The sequence below is a fragment of the Vulpes vulpes genome, chromosome 13 (genome assembly GCF_048418805.1).
Source record: "Vulpes vulpes isolate BD-2025 chromosome 13, VulVul3, whole genome shotgun sequence".
In the NCBI taxonomy this organism is placed as follows: Eukaryota; Metazoa; Chordata; class Mammalia; order Carnivora; family Canidae; genus Vulpes; species Vulpes vulpes.
This window is the reverse complement of record NC_132792.1, coordinates 56,612,806-56,633,950: the sequence shown is the minus strand read 5'-3', so window position 1 is coordinate 56,633,950 and position 21,145 is coordinate 56,612,806. Positions and strand designations below refer to the sequence as shown.

The following is a 21,145-nucleotide window of genomic DNA, read 5'->3' as shown; positions in this document are numbered from 1 at the left end:
TAGGGGTGGAACCATAATTTAAACCTCATTCTATTTTCAAAGTTTGCTTTTTCTCTTCTACTTTGAAGACCAAACTGATAAAAAAACAAATTTGATAAGGATCATTTTTGCTATAGCATTTGAATTAACTTACAGTTATGAAAGGCATTTTAAAATCTTTAAAAATCATAAAAGAATTTATAGAATAACAAGTGCAATATTGTAAAGGGGAGGAAGGAGCTCATGAGATTTTTGTCTCTTTTGACCTGAGTTACATCCTTGCCTCTCTTTTCTCATAGAACCTTGTGTTCACTCTAAGATTGACAGTTCTCAACTCTATTGTGTTGTCTATTTATTTTGTTGTCTCTGGCACCAGACATATATTGAGTGTCAGATCTTTGTATTCCTAGAGCCTGGCACAATGTTTAGAATGTAATAGGCGCTCACTAAGTATTTACTGAATGAATTATACATTCATTTTACAGTCATATTAATACATATTTGCTGATGGAGAATTTTTATTAATTTACTATTATGCCAAATTTTAAGAGGTGTACAATAGTTAGACTGGTATAAAACTGGTATGATTTTTCATCCAGCTATACAAGAGTTATTTATAAAGCAACTGAATTTGTGAATACTATTGAGTGCCTACAACATGCGAAGCTATTTTGAGTGTTTGACATTGTATTTACTCATTTGTCAGGAAAACCTTATGAGGGAAATAGAACTATTACCTCCATTTCAAAAACCAAGACGTGAACCCAAGTAGTTCTGCCCTAAAAATTCTTGGTTTAGCAACTAGGCTATTTTTTTAACTTGCCATTTTTTTTAAATGAGATCTGTTATCATTGATTATTATTTTGCATGACTCCATAAGAGCATCTTCTAATGAAAGCTCCAGGATCCTTGTCCATACGAGCTTCCCTTCCGTGAAGGGCGCTAATCCTCCAAAAGGAAGTTGCTGCTTTTATTATACTTGAGCTACTTCTATTCCACCCCCCAAAACCAATGAGTAATTTGCAATCCACATTGTGCATTGCTCATTTCAGTATTCAGGGACTCTTATTTTAGATGGCTTCGCCTAAAAAAGCGCACTTGCACCTCCTATGTGACTTCCAAACGCCAGAGGCTTTCTGGCACGGAGACGCGCCCCCCACATCTTCGCAGACCCCGCCTGGCAGGCTTTTTGCCGGCAAAACTACACTTCCCAGTGGCCTGTTCGTCCGCGCGAAATCGTCTTTCCAGGCTCCCGGCGGCATCGCGGAAAACCTACTGACGCTGTGCGGGGCCGCGCGCGGGGAAAACACTGGGCTGACGGGCGAGGCCCCGCAGCGCTCCCGCACCCCGGGATGGCGCGGAGGCAGGAGGAGCAGAGAGGGGGCGCGCCCTTGATGGCGGAAGGCAAGCCGGACGCGGAGGTCAGGCTCATTCTGTACCACTGGACACATTCTTTCAGCTCTCAAAAGGTAAAGGCCTCTGCCGGGGCGGCGGCGCCGATCGGGGTTCAGCACCGGGACAGCTCCCGCGGGGCCCTCCGGGCTCGCGGCCTCCAGAACCGGCCTCGGACGCGCGACCCGGTGGGCGCTCTCCCGGGCGCAGCATCCCATCGAGCGCACTTAGTCTGAGATGCAAAGGCTATGACGCAGGCTCTGCCGCTGATGAAATGCGACAGAAAAGCATCTACTTTAGGTGTTTGGGCGGGAGGCCTTGTCCCCTGGGCCTTGGAGAGCGAGGCAGAGGGAAGCGCCTTCCTGCAACCGCATCATCTTCTTTTACCCTTTGTACGCATTTGCTCTCCTCCACAAGGCCTAGCACATCTAGATATCAGATTCTTTGTTTTTTTTTTTTTTTTTTTTAGATATTTTTTGTTGGTGTTCAATTTGCCAACATAGAGCATAACACCCAGTGCTCATCCCATCAAGTGCCCCCCTCAGTGCCCACCACCCAGTCACCCCCACCCACCTCCCTTTCTACCACCCCTTGTTCGTTTCCCAGAGTTAGGAGTCTCGCACGTTCTGTCTCCCTCTCTGATATTCCCCACTCATTTTTTCTCCTTTCCCTTTTATTCCCTTTCACTATTTTTTTTGTCTGGGGAGGACACATAATTAGGTTTAGGACGCCAAGAAAGTACTGGTGATGGGAGAGTCACTGCGGAATAAATCAATATAGCCAGAGTTATTTTCGTTCCTCATTTTGTTGTCCTAATTTATATGATTAAGATGCTAGAATATATCTCACTTGTTAATTCCTAGGATAGGAATAGTTAAAGAGGTTGTTGATAATAATAACTTAGGGAAACACAGAAAGGCTACTTAATGGTATCCAGGGGTGTCAGTTAAAGCCTGCATGTGTTGTAGTAACCAGTGTGAACTCTTTCAGGTGCGCTTGGTAATTGCTGAAAAGGCATTGAAGTGCGAGGAACATGATGTAAGTCTGCCCCTGAGTGAACACAATGAGCCTTGGTTTATGCGTTTGAACTCAACTGGAGAAGTGCCTGTCCTTATCCACGGGGAAAACATTATTTGTGAGGCCACTCAGATCATTGATTATCTTGAACAGACTTTCCTGGATGGTAATGTTAAGGCTATTTGTGATTTCTTGGATTTACTTTCAACACAAATGTGTGTATTCCCTCCCTCCATCCCTCCATCCCTCCCGTTCTCTCTCCCTCCCTTCCTTCTTCCCTTCCTTTTTCCCCTTGGTTTCATGCTAAAAACCTTTTCCATTTCCATAAGCACACAAATACAAATTAGATCAATACCGTAAATTTTGTGTAAGCCAGAGTAACTCTATTTAAAAAATTTTGTGTAGCTACAAATTTTAATGTTGGAACTTTCCTTTTACATTCACTTGTAAAAACCTCTGCAGGTGTGTGGTTTGTAGTGGTGAATTTTTAGCCTTGAAAACTCATAACCATTTGAAATGTACACTATGAGTTTTCTCTAGTCTACCAAATAGTTCCATCTTAAAAACAATAGAAGGGAAAAAGATGAATAAAACTTGGGCAAGGGAGAATGGAATGTTAGTATATTTGGAGATCTTTGCCCTGTGGCTCCTCTATAGTTTGAATTTTATATCTTTTGCAAGGAGTTATAGCACTTAAATTTATATAGTACTTTTAAGTAATTGACAGTGTGTTTTATGTTAAGCATTTTATAACTTCTATTTAATCTTCAAAAGAACTCATGTGAGACAGGTATGGTAGACTAGTTATTTCCATTGTATTCGAGGAAAAAGAAACAGGGTTGCCTAAGGTAATACAGCTATTTTATGGCAGAGTAGGGCTGGAATGGAAGTCTTTCAAATCCTCGTCTTTATATAATACTAGCTATCTCCCATAGTCATTGCCATTTACATATTGTCTTGCTTGCTCCTAATGACAATCCTTTGAGGTGAACTACAGCTTCACTGGCATAATTGAGAGAACAGAAGGCTCCTAGCTTTCAGCTGAGTACTCTTCTGAAAAAGAAGCTGCATGAGATCCAGTTACTTTTCATCTACCACTAGTTCTGTTGAGGTTAATTGGGCAGGATAAAACTAGAATATAACCCCAAATTACTGGAAGCTGAGAAAGGAAACTACTAGGTCAAAAAATGCTTGAGGTACTTAGAAAAAATTGTATGGGACCTAAACATGTGTGGAGGGAACCCCAGGGAATTAGTTTGGCAATGTGGCTGCCTCTATTTTTATTCCAAGTGTTTGCTTCCCTAGGATTCTGATTGGAGGTTTTAGAGGTGGCCATTGATCTAAACCAAAGAGTTTAATGAACTGTTTTCTCCTTTATGATTACTTGCTATCCCTTATGTATGTATGCTGGGGACTGTACTGAAAATGGTGGCTAATTGATTTAAGACAATTTTTCTCAACCTTGAGCTTTTTGGAAATGGACAAGTCTGTTAAATAATTTGTATTTCTTGGGAAAAGTGGTTATGATATGAATAAAAACTGTATAATAATTCCGTTTTAAATTATCAAAAATCTTAAAAAGATATAGTAAATGAAAAGTCATATTTAATTATTTTGTTGGCATCCCTTGAACTACTACTATTACTAGCATTCTCCTCCTCCTCTCCTTACATTGTTTCTCCTTTAAGATATTCAGTAATATAAAATGTTACTTAATAACATAGTAATGTTAATGATTATTAGGCTTTCTTAGGCGTTTTCTTTTGCTTTGATTATGTAAAAACAAAACTAAAATACATTCTGAGTCCTACTCAAAGAAGGGAAATATTAAGTTCTTCTTGTTGCTGCTTATGGAATCAGAGGAGAAGGCACTGGGACTAAATGTTAAATGAAAGTATGGGAACTAAGGACTTTAATTCTGGCTATACCAATAGAATCAGTAAACAATCAAGAATCCCAGGTCTTAATCTGCAGCTGTTGCTAACTTGTTGCATATCCTTGGTGATTTAGTTTCTCTGTCCTCTTGGATTAGGTGATATAGTTTGGTCAATTGCAGAGATAAAACAAGTCCAGTCAATTCTTATTTCACTCTTTTCTCTTTCCCAGGAGAGTAGTTACTCCATTAAAAGGGTTAAATGAAGAGTAAGGGACCCCAAAACCCATGGTTTGAAGATATGAAGACAGCAAGAAAACAGTTATATAAAAGCTAGTCTGGTCTATGGATGAAGTTAATCCCAATGTATTAAAATAAAAAATAAACATGCATGTGTTATCACAATTACCATTAAGATAATTTGTTATTAAGAACCCCTGGAGATTAGGAAAAGAGCCGAACAAGACAGATGTTAGCCAATTGTCAAGGATGGGGAAAGCTGAATTCTATGAATCTGGCTACTTAAAATGTGTTCCATTGACCAGAAGCATTGGGATTACCTTGGAGCTTGTTAGAAATGCAGAATCTCAGACTCTACTGTAGACCTCTTGAATCAGAATCCTCATTTTAACAAGATCCCCAAGTGATTCATATATACATTAAAATTTGAGAAGCACTACTACTGTGTGTTAAATAACTGCTTAAATTTTAAGCAGCACTTATAAATTACTTATACACACATATGTGTGTGTGTGTGTGTGTATATATATATATACATATAAAACTTTTGAGTATCTCAGTTAAAAGGAACAAGCTTAAATTTTACATTACTGAAGAATGGCTTTAATACTTAAAAAAATAAATCTATTGTGTACTGGGCATGGTTCTAGACATAATGTATCTTAAGTAGAGCCTTTGAGACTACCTCATAAGATACCCTTGTGGAAAAAAGAAGCAAATATGGCTGGATAAAAGTAATGCACATTTTCAGATGAACAACCCACTGTATTGGAGAATATTCATTTATAAATGTCTTGCACAAGGTTGCCCATTTAGCTAGTGTCTTATCCTGTATAATTTTATTATATTTATTTCAATTATTTATAAACAACTATAAACACGGTAAGGTCAGAGACAGCGTCTGTCTCATTAATAGCTCTATTCCCAGTGCTTCATATGGTGAATGTTCTTTAAAAGGAGTTTATTTTTATTTTTTTAAAGATATTTATTTATTTATTTATTTATTTATTTATTTATTTATTTATTTATGATAGACATAGAGAGAGGCAGAGACACAGGAGGAGGAAGAAGCAGGCTCCATGCTGGGAGCCTGACGTGGGACTCGATCCCAGGACTCCAGGATCACGCCCTGGGCCAAAGGCAGGCGCTAAACCGCTGAACCACCCAGAGATCCCCTTAACAGGAGTTTAATAAACTTTTTTGAATGATTAAAATGGATGAACTTTTGGCATCAGCCTGGACAGGGATATCTACTGGTGTTCTTACAGGTTTCTGTTCTTTGACTTGAGCCTAACAATTCTATAAATGACTTGAATAAGGACATTGTGGAAATACTTTTACATTTGTGGATGACAAAAGCTAAGATAGTTAAAATGATGACTAGTTTGTGAAGTGCTTGTCATTGGACAATAAAATGGAAAAATAATGAAGCAAAGTTTAACAAGGCTAAATGTAGTATGTGAATTAAAAAATCAGGGGCATTAATGAAGGATGGGAGACCTAGCTTGCTAAAAAGTTTTTGATTAAATCTAATAATAAAAAGCTGGTATGATTACAAGTTATTTAAAAGTATAGGTTCTATCTAGAACATCGCAGATTGTGAACTGGTCAGAATATACAACATTTTGTCCAATTATGGGTAGAACTTTGAGGAACATTTACAACTTAGAGTAGTAAGTGAATGGATATCATGAGACATAGTTGCCCATGCTTATAATAGGAGATTTTAAGTGTATTCAGTCATGTAAAGAATAGAATGTAGTTACCTGTTATCTCCCTTGCTGCCATTTGTCATCCCTTATTAGTTTACCAGCTGGGGATTATATTACAAATGATATATTGCTGACCTGTAGACATTTCTCAACATTTGTATATAGTCAGTATTTATATTCTTATGTTTTTGGGATGAGTCCATTAAATAACCAGTAGTTTGGGGGGAGAAATTTGGTAGCCAAGGCAATCCCTTTCAAGTCTTGGCCTAAAAAAAATTATCTAAATTGGATGATGGCTATGCATGATTTTTTAAAAGTTTTATTTTTATTTAAGTAGTTGCTACACCCAACATAGGGTTTGAACTCATGACCCTGAGATCATGAGTCATGTACCACTCTGAGCCAGGCAGATACCTCTTAATTTTTTTTTGAAAGCAGTTATTGATGTAGATGTCAATGATATTCCTGAGGTCAAAATTTGGGTTAAAGGAAGAATTTAGAAGCACTCACTTATGGCTGCTCAACCAAGGGCTGGCAAAGAACAATCTATTCATTCTTTTAATAGGTATTTTTGGGGTATTAATTGGTTCAAGGACCTGAGATATTTCAAAGATCCCTAATCATTAGAAGCTTATTAATATTAAAGATAGCTTCATTCTGTAAACTTGATAATAATATCAAATTTAATACATGCATATGCTATTATTACTATCAGTTTTACAGAGTCCTTTCCATGTATGTGATACCTTTTTCTCTTCAGGCATGTAATGAAGAGTAGATATACTGAAGCATGCAATTGATTAAACTAGATGATGTGTGATACTTAAGCAAACTAGGGAAACTCAGGAACAGTGGATGTAACAAGTGAATATATGCACAAATACAGATTTTAAAATCTTTTTTTTTTTTTTTTTTAAGATTTTATTTATCCATGAGAGACACACACACACACACAGAGGCAGAGACACAGGCAGAGAGAGAAGCAGGCTCCTTGCAGGGAGCCCGATGTGGGACTCGATCTCAGGACTCCAGGATCACACCCTGAGCAGAAGGCAGACACTCAACTGCTGAACCACCCAGGCATCCCATTATCTAGATATTTCTTATATGATTCATAACCTCTTTCAGTGAATTTAATTTGGCCACTAGGTAATAAAAAAGGGGGTCTGAAATAACTACCAAACACTAGGACATTACTTTTTTTTGCTGCCAAATGAGTCAGTGGTAACTGGAATCAAGGATGTTATATGGTGAATATGGAATTTTGGTAAATTAATATATAAGAGTTCTGGGAAGATCTTTTTCATGTCTTTGGCTTATATATCTCATTGATTCTTAGGAAATAGAATTTGGTTTGGAAATTAAGTATCCTGATATGATATTAAAGTACTGTATATAAATCTCATTAGGAAATAAATTTTATAGATAAGATTATGTAAATATCTATTGAACCTCATTTTAAAAACATTAATTCTGAAGTCATTCTTACATTAAAAATGCAGTTATTTAGGTAAGGATTTCCAATTATTCCAATTTTTATATATTAATGAAAGTCTCTCATATATAGTTGAATAACTTTATGTCTTTTAGCACATCTACTCAAATTGTAGTTAGCACAAAGATTCTAACCAAGTGTGGAGAAAATATGGTATATGGTAAGGAAAAAGAAAATGAGTCTTTAAAACCCATGATTGTGCCAATAAAAGTGGCTTTAAAATGGTGCATATTATCTTATACACCAATGCCACCACCAAGTGATCTAAGTAAAATAAAGTCTGCAAGGGGATAAATATAGAAATGAAGTCTGTTTTCATTGTACTAATAATAATAAGGAAGAGCTGAAAGTTATTCAAATAGACCTGAGTAGGGTGGGTGGGGAGGGAGTGTTTCTTGAAAACAAGGCATAATTATGCCTTCTTTATCTGCCATGACTAGGGAACATAGGAAATCAGAACAATCAATGTAGTAAAATAATGGAAACTTATGCCTATGAGCTCCTAAATTCTATTTAATTTTTTACTCTTGGGGAAACTGAATGTGCTCTCCACCCCCCCCACCCCCCTACGTGGCTCAAAGCCATTGTTATTCTACCGAGCAATATTGAGACTTGAGACTGTATGCAGCTGTTTGTTCCTGTTAAATAGCTGCAGAATTGCTTTTATTGTATCTTTTCTTTCTGGTTTTAAAAAACTTTTCTCTCATTATTACATCTTTCTGTTTTATTGCTATCTGCACCTGCTTAAATTTAGGTACAGTACAAGACCTGTCTTATCCCCTGCTCGTTCTTCTGGGAAGTCAGGTCATTTGCCTGACTGACATTCATTTACTCTTATTTTTTCTTCCAAATTAGTCACTTATCCTGGTTTTCAGTACAGCAACTCTATTGCCTAATGCTGGAAACTCTTCAATGCCTGCTTCTTAAAAGTCTTTTGATTCCCTGTAGGAATGCCCCTGTAGGCCTTCTATTGCTTTTTCACTCCTGACAGAGGTAGAATAGAAAAACCAGCTTTTTTTATAAAAGTAATCTCTACACCCAATGTGGGACTTGAACCCATGACCCCAAGATCAAGAGTTGCACGCTCTACTGACTGAGCCTGCCTTCCTTCCTTCCTTCCTTCCTTCCTTCCTTCCTTCCTCCCTCCCTCCCTCCCTCCCTCTCTTCCTTTCTTCCTTCTTTCCAACATGCTTTATGGAAGGACTGGGAAATAAAATAGAATGAGAGTGAGAGGGAAGATCTGTATAAAATTCAAATGAAATTCCCAGTTGCCTTTTGAAAAACTCTGGTTCCAGAGGCAGTGGATACTATCATGGTCTGGTGTTGAGGAGGACAATGACAGCACATAGCAGGTGTTGCCATGGAGGTCCTGGAAGGGAGACAGTGAAGCTGGAGGAGAACTTTGGTTCAGTGGATATCTTATGCTCTGTCGGACAAAGCGTCTGACAAAGATAGTTACATGGTAATAGTGTCCTGAGTAGAAGGAAATTGTTTTCATGGATTTAAACATTTATCTTCCTTTGAAGAATTAGAGCTCAGCCAGATGGAGCTTCCCCAGAAAGCAATTACTAGACAGTATTTTCTCTGCTCTTACTCACTTTCCCAGAAGGAAGTGGTATGCTCTTCTGAAGACAAGCCCCAGGCCTGGCACCAGAAAGTAGCCTGAGCCAGTGACCATAAATTTAATGACTTGGAAGCATTTTAAAATGCTGTACCAGTTTTGGTTATTAACTTGAGGTTTTTGGACCCCCACAGCAGTGATTCTTAAACTTTTTGGTTTTTGGGCCCCTTTATCATAAAAATTATTAAGAACACTGGAGAGCTTTTGTTTATCTATATCTATCAATATTTGCCAAATTAGAAATTAAAACAGAAAAATTTAAAACACATGAATAGGGACGCCTGGGTGGATCAGCGGTTGAGTGTCTGCCTTTGGCTTAGGGTGTGATCCCAGAGTCCCAAGATCAAGTCCCACATCAGGCTCCCTGCATGGAGCCTGCTTCTCCCTCTGCCTGTGTCTCTGCCTCCTTCTGTGTGTCTCTCGTGAATAAATAAATAAAATATTAAAAAAAATAAAACACATGAATACACAAACCAGCATGTCATTAACTGTCAGAATGATAGAGCCATATGTCCTGTAGCCTCTGGAAAACTGTGCTTGCTGTACCCTTGAGGGACAATAAAAGTGAAAAATCAATTAAAATTGCAGTATTACTATAAAAGTAGCTTTGACTTTGTGGACTCCCTGAAAGTTTCTTGGGGAAGCCCAGGGATCCTTAGACCACATTTTGAGGACCGTTGCTCTAAGTGGTCTATGAATAGAATTCAGGAGATTTGAGATCTTAGAGGGGAAAAAGATGATCTTTATCTTCACTAATTTCCAACAGAACTTATGACTTCCTTTCGTTTCCAATGTAGGCATAAACCAAAGCAATATTAGGAGTTCCTGTGACTTTCTTACCAATAGAAATCACAGATATGTTCGTAGCATGTCAAGTTATTGCAAAGTTATCTTAAAAATAACTTTGAAACTATGGTAGTTATTAGACCTGCTGCTAGATCTTGTTAATGTATTATTAATAAAAGGTACTCATATTAAAATTTTATAATTTAAAATTAATTTGATAAATATATAATCAATTTCCTTTGCATTTTTTTTATGTCTTGTATGTTTAAGAACATTATTTTGAGGGATCCCTGGGTGGCGCAGCGGTTTGGTGCCTGCCTTTGGCCCAGGGCGCGATCCTGGAGACCCGGGATCGAATCCCACATCGGGCTCCCGGTGCATGGAGCCTGCTTCTCCCTCTGCCTGTGTCTCTTTGCCTCTCTCTCTCTCTCTGTGACTATCATAAATAAATAAAAATTAAAAAAAAAAGAACATTATTTTGAGAAGAGATCAGTGGCACAAAAAAGGTTAAGAACTTTTTAGTATTTCAAGGACCTTAGAAAGACTCTAGACTTTTGTCCTCATGGAAATGTCTACCAGGCATTGGTTAGGATCCTAGTGATATACTGAGATCCTGAAAGGTCAGCAGGAAGTGTGCTCTAGTTGGGTAAATCCACTGTTGACAAGCAGTATGTGGCTGACACTTCATTCTTGGTTATTCCAGTGCAGACTTCAGAATTGGACTCCTCAGCAGGGAATTAGATATTTGCCTACTGTTTGAGGGAGTAATCCATCTTATTTTTTCTTAGAGAGTCAGAAATAGTCTGTTGGCTTAGAAAACTTGTTCTACTTGGATTATGGCATTATGAGATCTTGTCTGAAATGCTCTGCAACCTACTCTGAATTGTCAACACTTATGAATGAGTGTGGGATAGCTCAAAAGGATTCTAAATTAAATAATCCAAACTAAGAAATAAATGAATAAATTGAGGCTATTCTTCTCACTTGTTGGAATAAGCTCGTTGGCATTTTTCAGGGGCAATTTGAGTGTCAGGAAGTGATTCTCTAGGGACATAGTCCTGATTTTTGGATCTCATGGTTCATCTTTTTTTTTTTTTTCTAAGACTTTGTTTATTTATATGAGAGAGAGAGAAAGACAGAGATAGCAACCGAGATAGCACAAGTGGGAGGAGAGGGAGAAGCAGGCTCCCCGCTTAGCAGAGAGCCCAATGTAGGGCTTGATTTCAGGACCCTGGGATCACGACCTGAGCTAAAGGCAGCTGCTTAACTGACTGATCAACCCAGGCACCTTCATGTGGTTCATCTTTATTCTTCTTGGATAGTTTCTGAAATGTAAACCCTTTTGAAGATGTTACAATGATGTTGTCTGCCTTGCATTAGCTGAGAATGCCTTAGCCTTTATGTCCTGGTTAACTGCTACAGAGCTTCTCCAGCTCAAATATTCTATAACGACTAGAAATTTGGGAATATATTCATTAATTGAAATTTACTGAACACCTACTATGAGCCAAACATTATATTAGGTACTGGGAACTCAATAGAGAACAGTACATGGTCCCAGCCCTCAAGTACTCTAGAGTCTAGAGTTTAACAGTAAATGAGGATTTATGTAGAACCCACTTTCTAGACATAAAAATATTAGAAATTCATGGTGAATTCTGTGAAGATTGTCAGCTCACATTCATATAGCATCAACAGGGTCACTTGGTATTAATTGGAACCTAGGAAAGAGGAATCTCAGATTATCTTTTCATAATGAGCTTTCATTCACCTAATGAACCTTTATTAATAGCCTAAAATGTGTGAGACATTATGATAGACAGTGGATCACAGCTCCCTGCCCTGAAGAAACTCATAGGATACAAACAACCAATTAAGGTGATAAGGCTATGATAGTATATGTACAAAGGTATTTTTCATGTACGGAGGAAGGCACACCTGACCCAATCAGATTTTGGTAGTTGTAGGAGGTTAGGGAATATTCTATAGAGGAGTTGGCATCCTGAGGGTCGAGCAGCAGTTTGTAAGGTTGAAAAATGAGAGAATTTTAATGTAATCACGGTTTGGACTCTAGTCTGGTACATCAGTCCTTTTCTAATTTTGAATGTCTGGTTTGGGGAGATATGTTTGAAGTGCCTTGATTTAATATTGAAAATGTTCATGAGGGGGTTTGGGTTTTTTATTTTGCTTTGGATGTCACCTCTCATTTATAACTTTTTCTTTTAATGTTTGTAGAAAAAACACCCAGGTTAATGCCTGATAAAGGAAGCATGTACTACCCACGGGTACAACATTATCGAGAACTGCTTGACTCATTGCCAATGGATGCCTATACTCATGGCTGCATTTTACATCCTGAACTAACTGTGGACTCCATGATCCCTGCTTATGCAACCACAAGGATTCGCAGTATGTAACAACCTTAAAGACTTTGAATTCTGTCTCAGAGTTCTTTTAATTCATTTTTGAGATGGGGCTCATCTCATGAAGACTTGGGGACAGGGTTGTTAGGTTTGCTTCATGGATGTTACAGATCAATCCATGCACCAGTCAGATTAATCTGTGCTTCAGCTATTCAGCTGGACATTTATTATCTATGGGAGCTGATTTTCCATCTCTTGGTCTTGAGGGCCAAGCTTGGGTGAAACTCAGAAGAGTAGCCTGTGGAAAAATAAGGAACATAACATGTTCTCATAGAAGATAGACTAAGAATCATGAAATCTGGAATCTGGGGGGCAACTAAATGTACATTTCTGGTCCTTAATTTTGTTTCATTATGTGAGGGAACTGGACTACAGGCTGTCTAACCATTACTCTGCCTCTAAATTCCGGTATTTGAGATATATTAAGATTGAGTTGTGATACCCAGCTCCTTCTTTTTCTGAGGACACAGATGGTCAGTGCATGGGATGTGGAGGAGAAGGGGTGTTCTTTGGCATAGGTGATTGAGATAGGAAAGTAAGGGAAAGTGGCTGTGGTCAAACTCTGGGAGTGTATAATTAGGAATACTCAAACTCAGATCTTCTAATTCTAGAAACCACATTCTTTCCATTACATCATACCTCACCTTTATAATTCTCTTACTTATGTTATTTTTCTTTCCTTTTGATACTTCTCTTCCATCCCCTCCTTCCTTTTTTCCTTTTTGCTTTACCTTCTTGTTCCTCCTCCTTCTCTTCATAAGTATTCATATGATTTGAAACAGGTGGCCTGAATATAATTCTATCACCTAGAGTTAATATATTTTTAAAAACAAAGCCTTTTCCTTCTCTTCATATAGAAGTCCATTAATAAAAACTTGAAAGATATTGAAAGGTAGAGCCACCACTCTGCACTGAGCACTTCTGACCTGCTAGGCCTTGCTCTAAGTGCTTTCCTGGGTGCCTCACATTTAATCCTTAGCCTATGTGGCAGACACTCTGATAGTTCCATTTTAAATTTGAGGAAACTGAGGCACAAAGAGGTCTAAGACAGAGTCAGGGCATGAGCCCTAGAGCTCATGCCCTTACCATGGAGTGTTCTAGCTTCTCCTTGTTTCTTGTTTAGAAGGGAGGAAATAATTTCCTATTTCAAAAATGATTTTATTATCAGGCCAAATTGGTAACACAGAATCTGAACTGAAAAAACTTGCTGAAGAAAACCCAGATTTACAAGAGGCATACATCGCAAAACAGAAGCGACTTAAAGTAAGTAAACCAGGCTGTCCTCAGTTGACATCCACTGTTTGCATTTCATGTTCTACATTTTGTAGTCTCACTATTTCTAGGACATCTTCTCTTAAATATTTGCAAATCACCAGTGCACGTTACCTTTTGCTTACGCTCTGCTTTTAGAAAGAATTTTCCTTTGATTTAATAGTCAGACCTGATGACAGTTGCTTAAAAGGTAGATTTTGCTCATGCTGGTTACCAAGGAAAGTTGTAAAATGTAAAAGCAAGTTCATAATATACACTATCAATCTGCCATTTCGGGTACTCTGCCACTTTTTAAGGCCTAGCTAGAACTTCAGGACTTTTTTTTTAATACCAATAAGGTAATTGGCAAATTTGTTCTTATATTATACTCTTCTCTGTTCTCTTATTTTTTTCTTACCTTTCACCCATTTCTTCCACGTCTAACTCCCATCTCTGGCAACCACCAATCTATTGTCTATGAGCTTGGGTTTTGTTTTGTTGTTATTATTGTTGTTTTTTGACTCCACATTTAAGAGAGATCCTACAGCATTTGTCTTTGACCTATTTCACTTAGCATAATTCCCTTGAGGTATAGTTACGTGAGTGCAAATGGTAAAACTTCATTATTCTTTGTGGTTGAATAATATTCCATTGTATATATATCCCACATCTATTCATTCATCCATTGATGGGCACTAAGCTTGTTTCTTGGATATTGTAAATGAAGGTGCAATGAACATGGGAGTGGATATATCTTTTTGAGTTAGTGTTTTTGTTTTCTTTGGATAAATACCCAGAAGTGGAATTTCTGGATCACCTGGTGGTGGTTCTATTTGTAATTTTTAAAGGAACTTCTGTATTGTTTTCCAGAGTGGCTGCACCAGTTTACATTCCCACCACTAATGCGCGATTGTTCCCTTTTCTCCACATCCTTGCCAGCACTCACTTCTGGCCTTTTTGATAACAGCCATTCTAACAGCTGTGAGGTGATAGCTCACTGTGGTCTGGATTTTCATTTTCCTGATGATGAGTGATGTTGCACACCTTTTTATGTACCCACTGGCCTTCGATGTGTCTTCTTTGGAAGAATGTCAATTCAGAACCTCTGTACATTTTTAAATCAGATTTTATTGTTGTTGCTATTGTGTTGGAGTTCTTTATATATTTTGGATGTTAACCCCTTATCAGATACATAATTTGCAAGTATTTTCTCCCATTTAATAGGCTACCATTTCATTTTGTTTTTGGTTTCCTCTGTCATGCAGAAACTTTTTAGTTTGATGCAGTCCCACTTGTGTGCTTTTGCTCTTGTTGCTTTTGTTTTTGTATAAGATTCAAAAAATTATTGCCAAGACCTACATCATGAAGCTTACCACCTCTGTTTTCTTCTAGGAGCTTTATGGTCTTAGGTCTTATGTTCAAGTTTTTAATCCATTTTGAGTTAAATCCATTCTGACTTGTCTGCCTCTTAAGGAGCAGGGCTTTGTTTCATCTGTTCCAGTCAGCCTTTCTCTTTCTGAGGTGATTCTTTCCTCAGGGCCCAAGAACACACACAAGCTTCCCCCATATTAAAAATGTAGCAAACATCAACACTCATCACCTTCCTCAACTTTCCATCTTCCTTTGTCTCAGCTAAGTGAGCTGCTCAAAAGAAATGCCTGCACACACAGCACTTCTTACTTTGCACTCAGTGTCTAAGTCACTGCATTCAGATTTCTCCCTCAGCCTGACCCTTCAGTTGTTCATTCCTTGAAAGCTATTGAAATTCCATTTGTTAGTTGGGGGCTGAGAGGAGTCTCTTTGTGCTCCTCATATTCTTGCCATCTCTGGTCATCTAGTGTATGGGAGTTACCTGTGGACCAGTGGGTCTGGTCAGTGGAGTATTCTCACAGCCAGAGCATTTTCCCTCAGGTTTTCTTTTGCTTTAACATTATTCTCTATCTTCTAATTGCCTCAGATAAATAGACTCCAACTTTTTAAGAGTTTATATCTGCTTTGCTCTGTGTTGTTTTTTGCAAGCATCAATAACCTATTTAGTTATTTTTGCTAATTAGTCAAAGCTGCTTGACCATGACAATGTCAAATATTTGAAGAAAATTCTTGATGAACTGGAGAAAGTCTTGGATCAGGTTGAAACTGAGTTGCAAAGAAGAAATGAAGAAACCCCAGGTAGGTTTCTTATTTGTGTGTGTGAGTGGGTGTGTGTGTGTGTGTTTCTCTTTTTCTGGATCCCAGGCATGTTATATTTATGGGAATATTATTAGATTTTACCAAAAACATTCTGTAATCTGTTTTTTGTTATTCTTATTCATGGGCAGTTTAAATTATCATGGCAACAATAATACTGAACTCAGCAAAACCCAGATCTCTAATGGTAACCCAATCAGTGTCTATGTGAAATGTGACTGGTGGAGGATTTTTCTGCCCAATTTAAAGTTATGGTTGAGAGATTCCTACTTAGCCTGTTTGACACATTTGTAATTATAGTAGTTCATTTGGTTGAATAACCTGAGTAATTAGCTTGAAAGCTTCCTCTAGTTTTACCCCAGGCAGGGGGAATACTTCCAATCTGAAGTATGAAAGGGGGGCTGGCCTATGTATATCTGTAGGCTGGCTGGTGAGCATCTGTGTATTGTACCTGTGAACCTAACCGCAGGATCCAGCCATTGCCCAGGTGCATGCCCTTGGACCATTTGCAACTATTCTCATTGGCAACAAAGTTGAAGACCATGTTACATGAAACATACTTCACAATAGGAACTTTCTTTTGCTTTATGTGAGTGAGGAGGAGCAGCAATCACTGAGTAACATTCCAGGCCCAATTTTATGAATTTTTCTAAGGTTCACCTGCTGTTCTCCTAAGCCAGGAGGAAAGATCTGTTGACTCCTCTGGCTTGGAGGCTCTCAACTCCTCAGAATCCTTTTCAATATCAAAGATAGATTTGAACTCAAGTAGCTCCCGTTTCACCCAAGGATGTAGGTAGCTGGCAGGTATTAAGCAAATCTCCCTTTGCTTGGGTGACATTGGCATGGACTTTGTCTTAGGATAAATTTGTCAAGAAAATGTACCACGGCCTTCATCTTTTCACTGTTCTCACACTTGCCCTTACGACCACGATGAAAGATGCCAGCTAGAGTCTCTCTGTACAGCTCTTGCCCCTAATTCTCCATGTCCCTTTCTCTGATTAGAAGAGGGCCGTCAGCCTTGGCTCTGCGGAGAATCCTTCACTCTGGCAGACGTCTCTCTCGCTGTCACATTGCATCGACTGAAGTTCCTGGGGTTTGCGAGGAGAAACTGGGGAAATGGAAAGCGACCCAACTTGGAAACCTATTACGAACGTGTCTTGAAGAGAAAAACATTTAACAAGGTTTTAGGACATGTCAACAATATATTAATCTCTGCAGTGCTGCCAACAGCATTCCGGGTGGCCAAGAAAAGGGCCCCAAAAGTTCTTGGCACCACCCTTGTGGTTGGTTTGCTTGCAGGAATGGGATATTTTGCTTTTATGCTTTTCAGAAAGAGACTTGGCAGCATGATATTAGCACTTAGACCCAGACCAAATTATTTCTAGGCTTGTAGGGATCTGGTGGTGGCAACTCATCCAACCATTCAACTAGGCCCTTGTTCACTCTTCCAGGCCCAGTGAAGAATGACCCTGGGCAATTAGTAAAAAGCATAATTTACTTTACTCTTTGGGTAGTTTTGTGGGGAGAAGAGGTAATGAAAATGTTTTTGTGGGCTGGTAACTTTGAGATTACTTATTTGCAAACCTGAACTAATCCATCCTTAAAACATGTGCAAGGTCAAAATATGTAAATGCTGACAAAGAACTAGACCTCTAACTCAGAATGCCAGTTCAAGGTCTGAATTACTTTTTGGGAGAAGGTTCTTACTATGAGCAGACCGTAATCATCTGTGATTGTCCATAGCTCTTCATCTGAGACAATCTGGATGTGCTGAGTGTTGAGTAGTTAGCAACATTTTCCACTGGAATTCAGAAATCATCTTTGTTTCACAACCTGGGTTCTGACAGCAGCAGGGTACAATAGTACTTCACATTATCACTCTTAGATTCAGGCAGAAATGAGAAAGACAAAGGGAACAGGGAGAGGGTTAATGAAGTCTATCTAGTGAAGAACAGTAGAAGGCAACCTCCAGGCACTTCCAATGCCACTCATGGCTGCATGCCCCCTTAGTAAACATCAGACTACTTATGGCCACTTCCCGTGTATTCTCCTATACTTAAGACCTTGGGGAAATGACTAGGGAGTTACTGGGGGGAGTGGGCTGGAGAAAACTCTGGGCTTTACACTTACAGCACCTCATCTGACCTTAGTATTATTTTAAATGCACATGATTCACACTTGTTTTAATAAGACTAACTGCTTATATACTTGGGTGTGGAATGCCCACTGGAACATGTCTGCCTAGCATTTACATAAAAGTCTTAAGTGGTTCTTTTCCTCACAGTTCCCCAACTGGATGGTACCTGTGAGATAGCACTCCTGTGGACCTTTGTGTCCAGTCAGTGGGGAGTCTTGGCTTCTACAGCTCTTTTTAGCACACAAGTGGAAGTCAGGTGAATGTCCCAGCTAATTACTAACATGGCATGTGGCTAAGTGGATATTTTAATGATCTGGAAGTACTAAATATGCTCATTCTGTATTTGAAAAGTCTGGTGTGTTAAAAAAAAACTGTTGCCTAGACCTTGCATCTGTTTATTGTCATTAACAAGGCCTTAAAAGGTTAAAGAGAAAGGTCTAGTCTTAGTCTGTGGAAATTAATTTAGGGGAAATGAAATAAGTTGATAGTGATGTTCACTTATATTCATTCATGTATGTCTAGGGATTTCAGGGGGGTACCTCAGTCCATCTAGAAGGGACAACCCCACTGTGCCCCATGAACAATTATTCAACTACATCCTACACAGCACTCAGGAAAAAATTTTTCATGGTGACATGAAGATACAGTTTCCCTGAAGCTAGTCTGAAAGGAGTTGGGGTACAGTTTTAGGTCTCTGGCTGGAAGTATGTACAGAGAATGATAAGCTAAGTAAGGTTCCAGCAAACAATAAAAGCTTGTTTGGATTGCCTCAGATTGGCTATGCAAAACAGCCAAAGAATGTACTGAATTTTCATTAACAGGAAACAGTCATACATAGGAAATGATGACTTTTTGATGGTAAAATGAGTCTATAATTCCATTTCATGAATCAGTTGTTTTAGAAAATTCTGATGAAATGGATATTCCATTTTGCAAAATTTGCAAAATTAGTTTCCAAAAATTAGTAACATCCCCATGTAAACTCAATACAACAATAATTAACAGACTGGCAGCTTTTCTGATGTCTTAATATTGCTCCTCAGTGCATTGTCATAGAGATTGGCTGGATTTGTTTGTTGCTGGCACACTCCAATTCGTATGTTCCTGAAAGAGCCACAAAACTGGTTATTTAGTAGTTCATTGTGTTCCTGAGATCTTTATATCACCCTCTTAGAAGAATTCAGACATGAAGAGGACACGATTGGGTTTTTATAAAAATCTACAAAGTTTATTTACCTATGGAGAGGCTGTTGATTAAGAATAAAGATTAGAAGCCTAGTGCTGGCTTTTCTTAAATTTATTTTATTACTGAGTCAGAGAAAGTCTACTGGGAAGTATAATTTTCTGATATAGTTTCATTGGAAATATGCTTGTGTCAATATTAAAGATGATGCATCATAGTGATTTCACTTGTTTCATGGATACTCCTGGGTTTAGACTAATAAAATGTTTGGGGTCATAATGCCCACTAGATGTCGCTGTTCACACAGTAGTCTGAGCTGGGGCATTAGGTTCAGCAAGCCTTCTAAAATGGCCCAAGTGAAGATAAACATTAATGACCTTAGTTTCTGAAATGAAGGTATCTTGATCAGATCATTCATCTGTAAAAAAGCTTGAGGCACATGTAGTATTGATTTCTAATGCTTTGGAAGGGATAAAAGTATCACAACTATGTCAGGCTGAAGAGCTAAACAAATACTGTTAGCAAAATAAGCACTTCTATCTTTTTTTTTTTTCATGATCATTGGTGACTGGCCCGTGTGCTCCTCAGTTTCCAGAGTTTGTATAAATATCAACATTATAAAAATGCCTGAGGTACTAAATTTAAGTTGGCTATGTATGTCTAAATACATAAATACTATTTTATTGTTATTGCAATTACATGCCCTTTGAATCCATTTTTCTTTAATTGCAGATACTTGTAAATGTTTGCTTGATTTTTAGGAATTACTGATATCGGCACCAGAGTTCTAGGTATTTTGGTGTTGTTGAATGTAATAGATCAAGATACTATTCTGCCTGTAAAATCAATAAAAGTAACTGGATAATGAATATGAACTCTAAAAGTGTTAATTTTATAATCTTTTTAAAGAAAAGAGATTTCATTTAAATCAAAGCATATGGTGGTAACTGGAAAGAATAAAGTAGGCAAAGGCTTTAGATATTAAAGATATTTAGCTACAGGATGACATATTTTCCTTATAACAATTACTGACTCATGATTTATTTAAATACACATAGTTTTATAATGAAAAGAATAACATATTGCTCTGGGGTACCTAAGTGGTGCAGACAGTTAAGTGTCCAACTCTTGATTTTTGGCTCAAGTCATGATCTCAGGGCCAGGAGATCAAGCCCCTTGTGGGGCTCCATACTCAGCACAGAGTCTGCTTGAGTTTTTCTCTTCCCTGCCCCACCCCACTGTACTCTATCAATCAATCTTAAAAAAAAAAAAAAGAATAACATATTGTTCTTGAACATTAAAGGCGTTCTTTTGCAGCTACCTAACAGGATAGACATGAAATGACAAATATCAAGAGAATATTGTTTTTTCAAAATAATTTTGTTACATGTTTACTCAGTTTCAAAGATGACTTTTATGATATTTATGGATATTTTTTATATAGCTAATTCACTTTTATTGAGTTATATATTATGAATATTCAACTTATTATCTATATTTCCAGCCTTGGCCATTATTCTAGTCATCAGATAGAAACTGAATATTATTTTTGTCTTACAAGGAACAAAGTAAATGAGAACCTAATTGACTTTATTTTCCCTGAGTTTGTTAGCAAAACAACAAAACCACAATATCGAATACCCATAGAAAGTCAAATGATATACAATTCCATTGTCTATTCAGAAAAGGGGAAAACACCATATTAAAGACACAAAAGTCAAATTAATGCACCAAATAGATTGGTATTTAGTCATAACTTTCATATTGTTTATGCCAAATATTTGGCTCCTTTATATTGTTATTCTTTACATATTCATCTCAGAATGCCTTTGTTTTCTAATTTTTCACA

The 21,145-nt window shown here is 37.9% G+C and overlaps 1 protein-coding gene across 2 annotated transcripts; it reads left to right on the top strand.

The window, feature by feature from the left end:
• The first annotated feature begins 832 nt into the window (after nucleotides 1–832).
• Nucleotides 833–20,165, top strand: GDAP1 (ganglioside induced differentiation associated protein 1). Of its 2 annotated transcripts, none has more exons than XM_026012727.2 (6): nucleotides 833–1,448; nucleotides 2,362–2,554; nucleotides 12,351–12,524; nucleotides 13,707–13,801; nucleotides 15,844–15,958; nucleotides 16,979–20,165. In XM_026012727.2, the coding sequence occupies exons 1-6, from the start codon at nucleotides 1,332–1,334 to the stop codon at nucleotides 17,359–17,361; spliced, it is 1,077 nt and encodes a 358-aa protein (XP_025868512.1). In that variant the 5' UTR covers nucleotides 833–1,331; the 3' UTR covers nucleotides 17,362–20,165. The 2 variants fall into 2 exon arrangements, with proteins under 2 accessions (XP_025868512.1, XP_025868513.1); XM_026012728.2 differs by having other exon boundaries at nucleotides 1,183–1,448; nucleotides 2,362–2,409.
• Nucleotides 20,166–21,145: the final 980 nt, after the last annotated feature.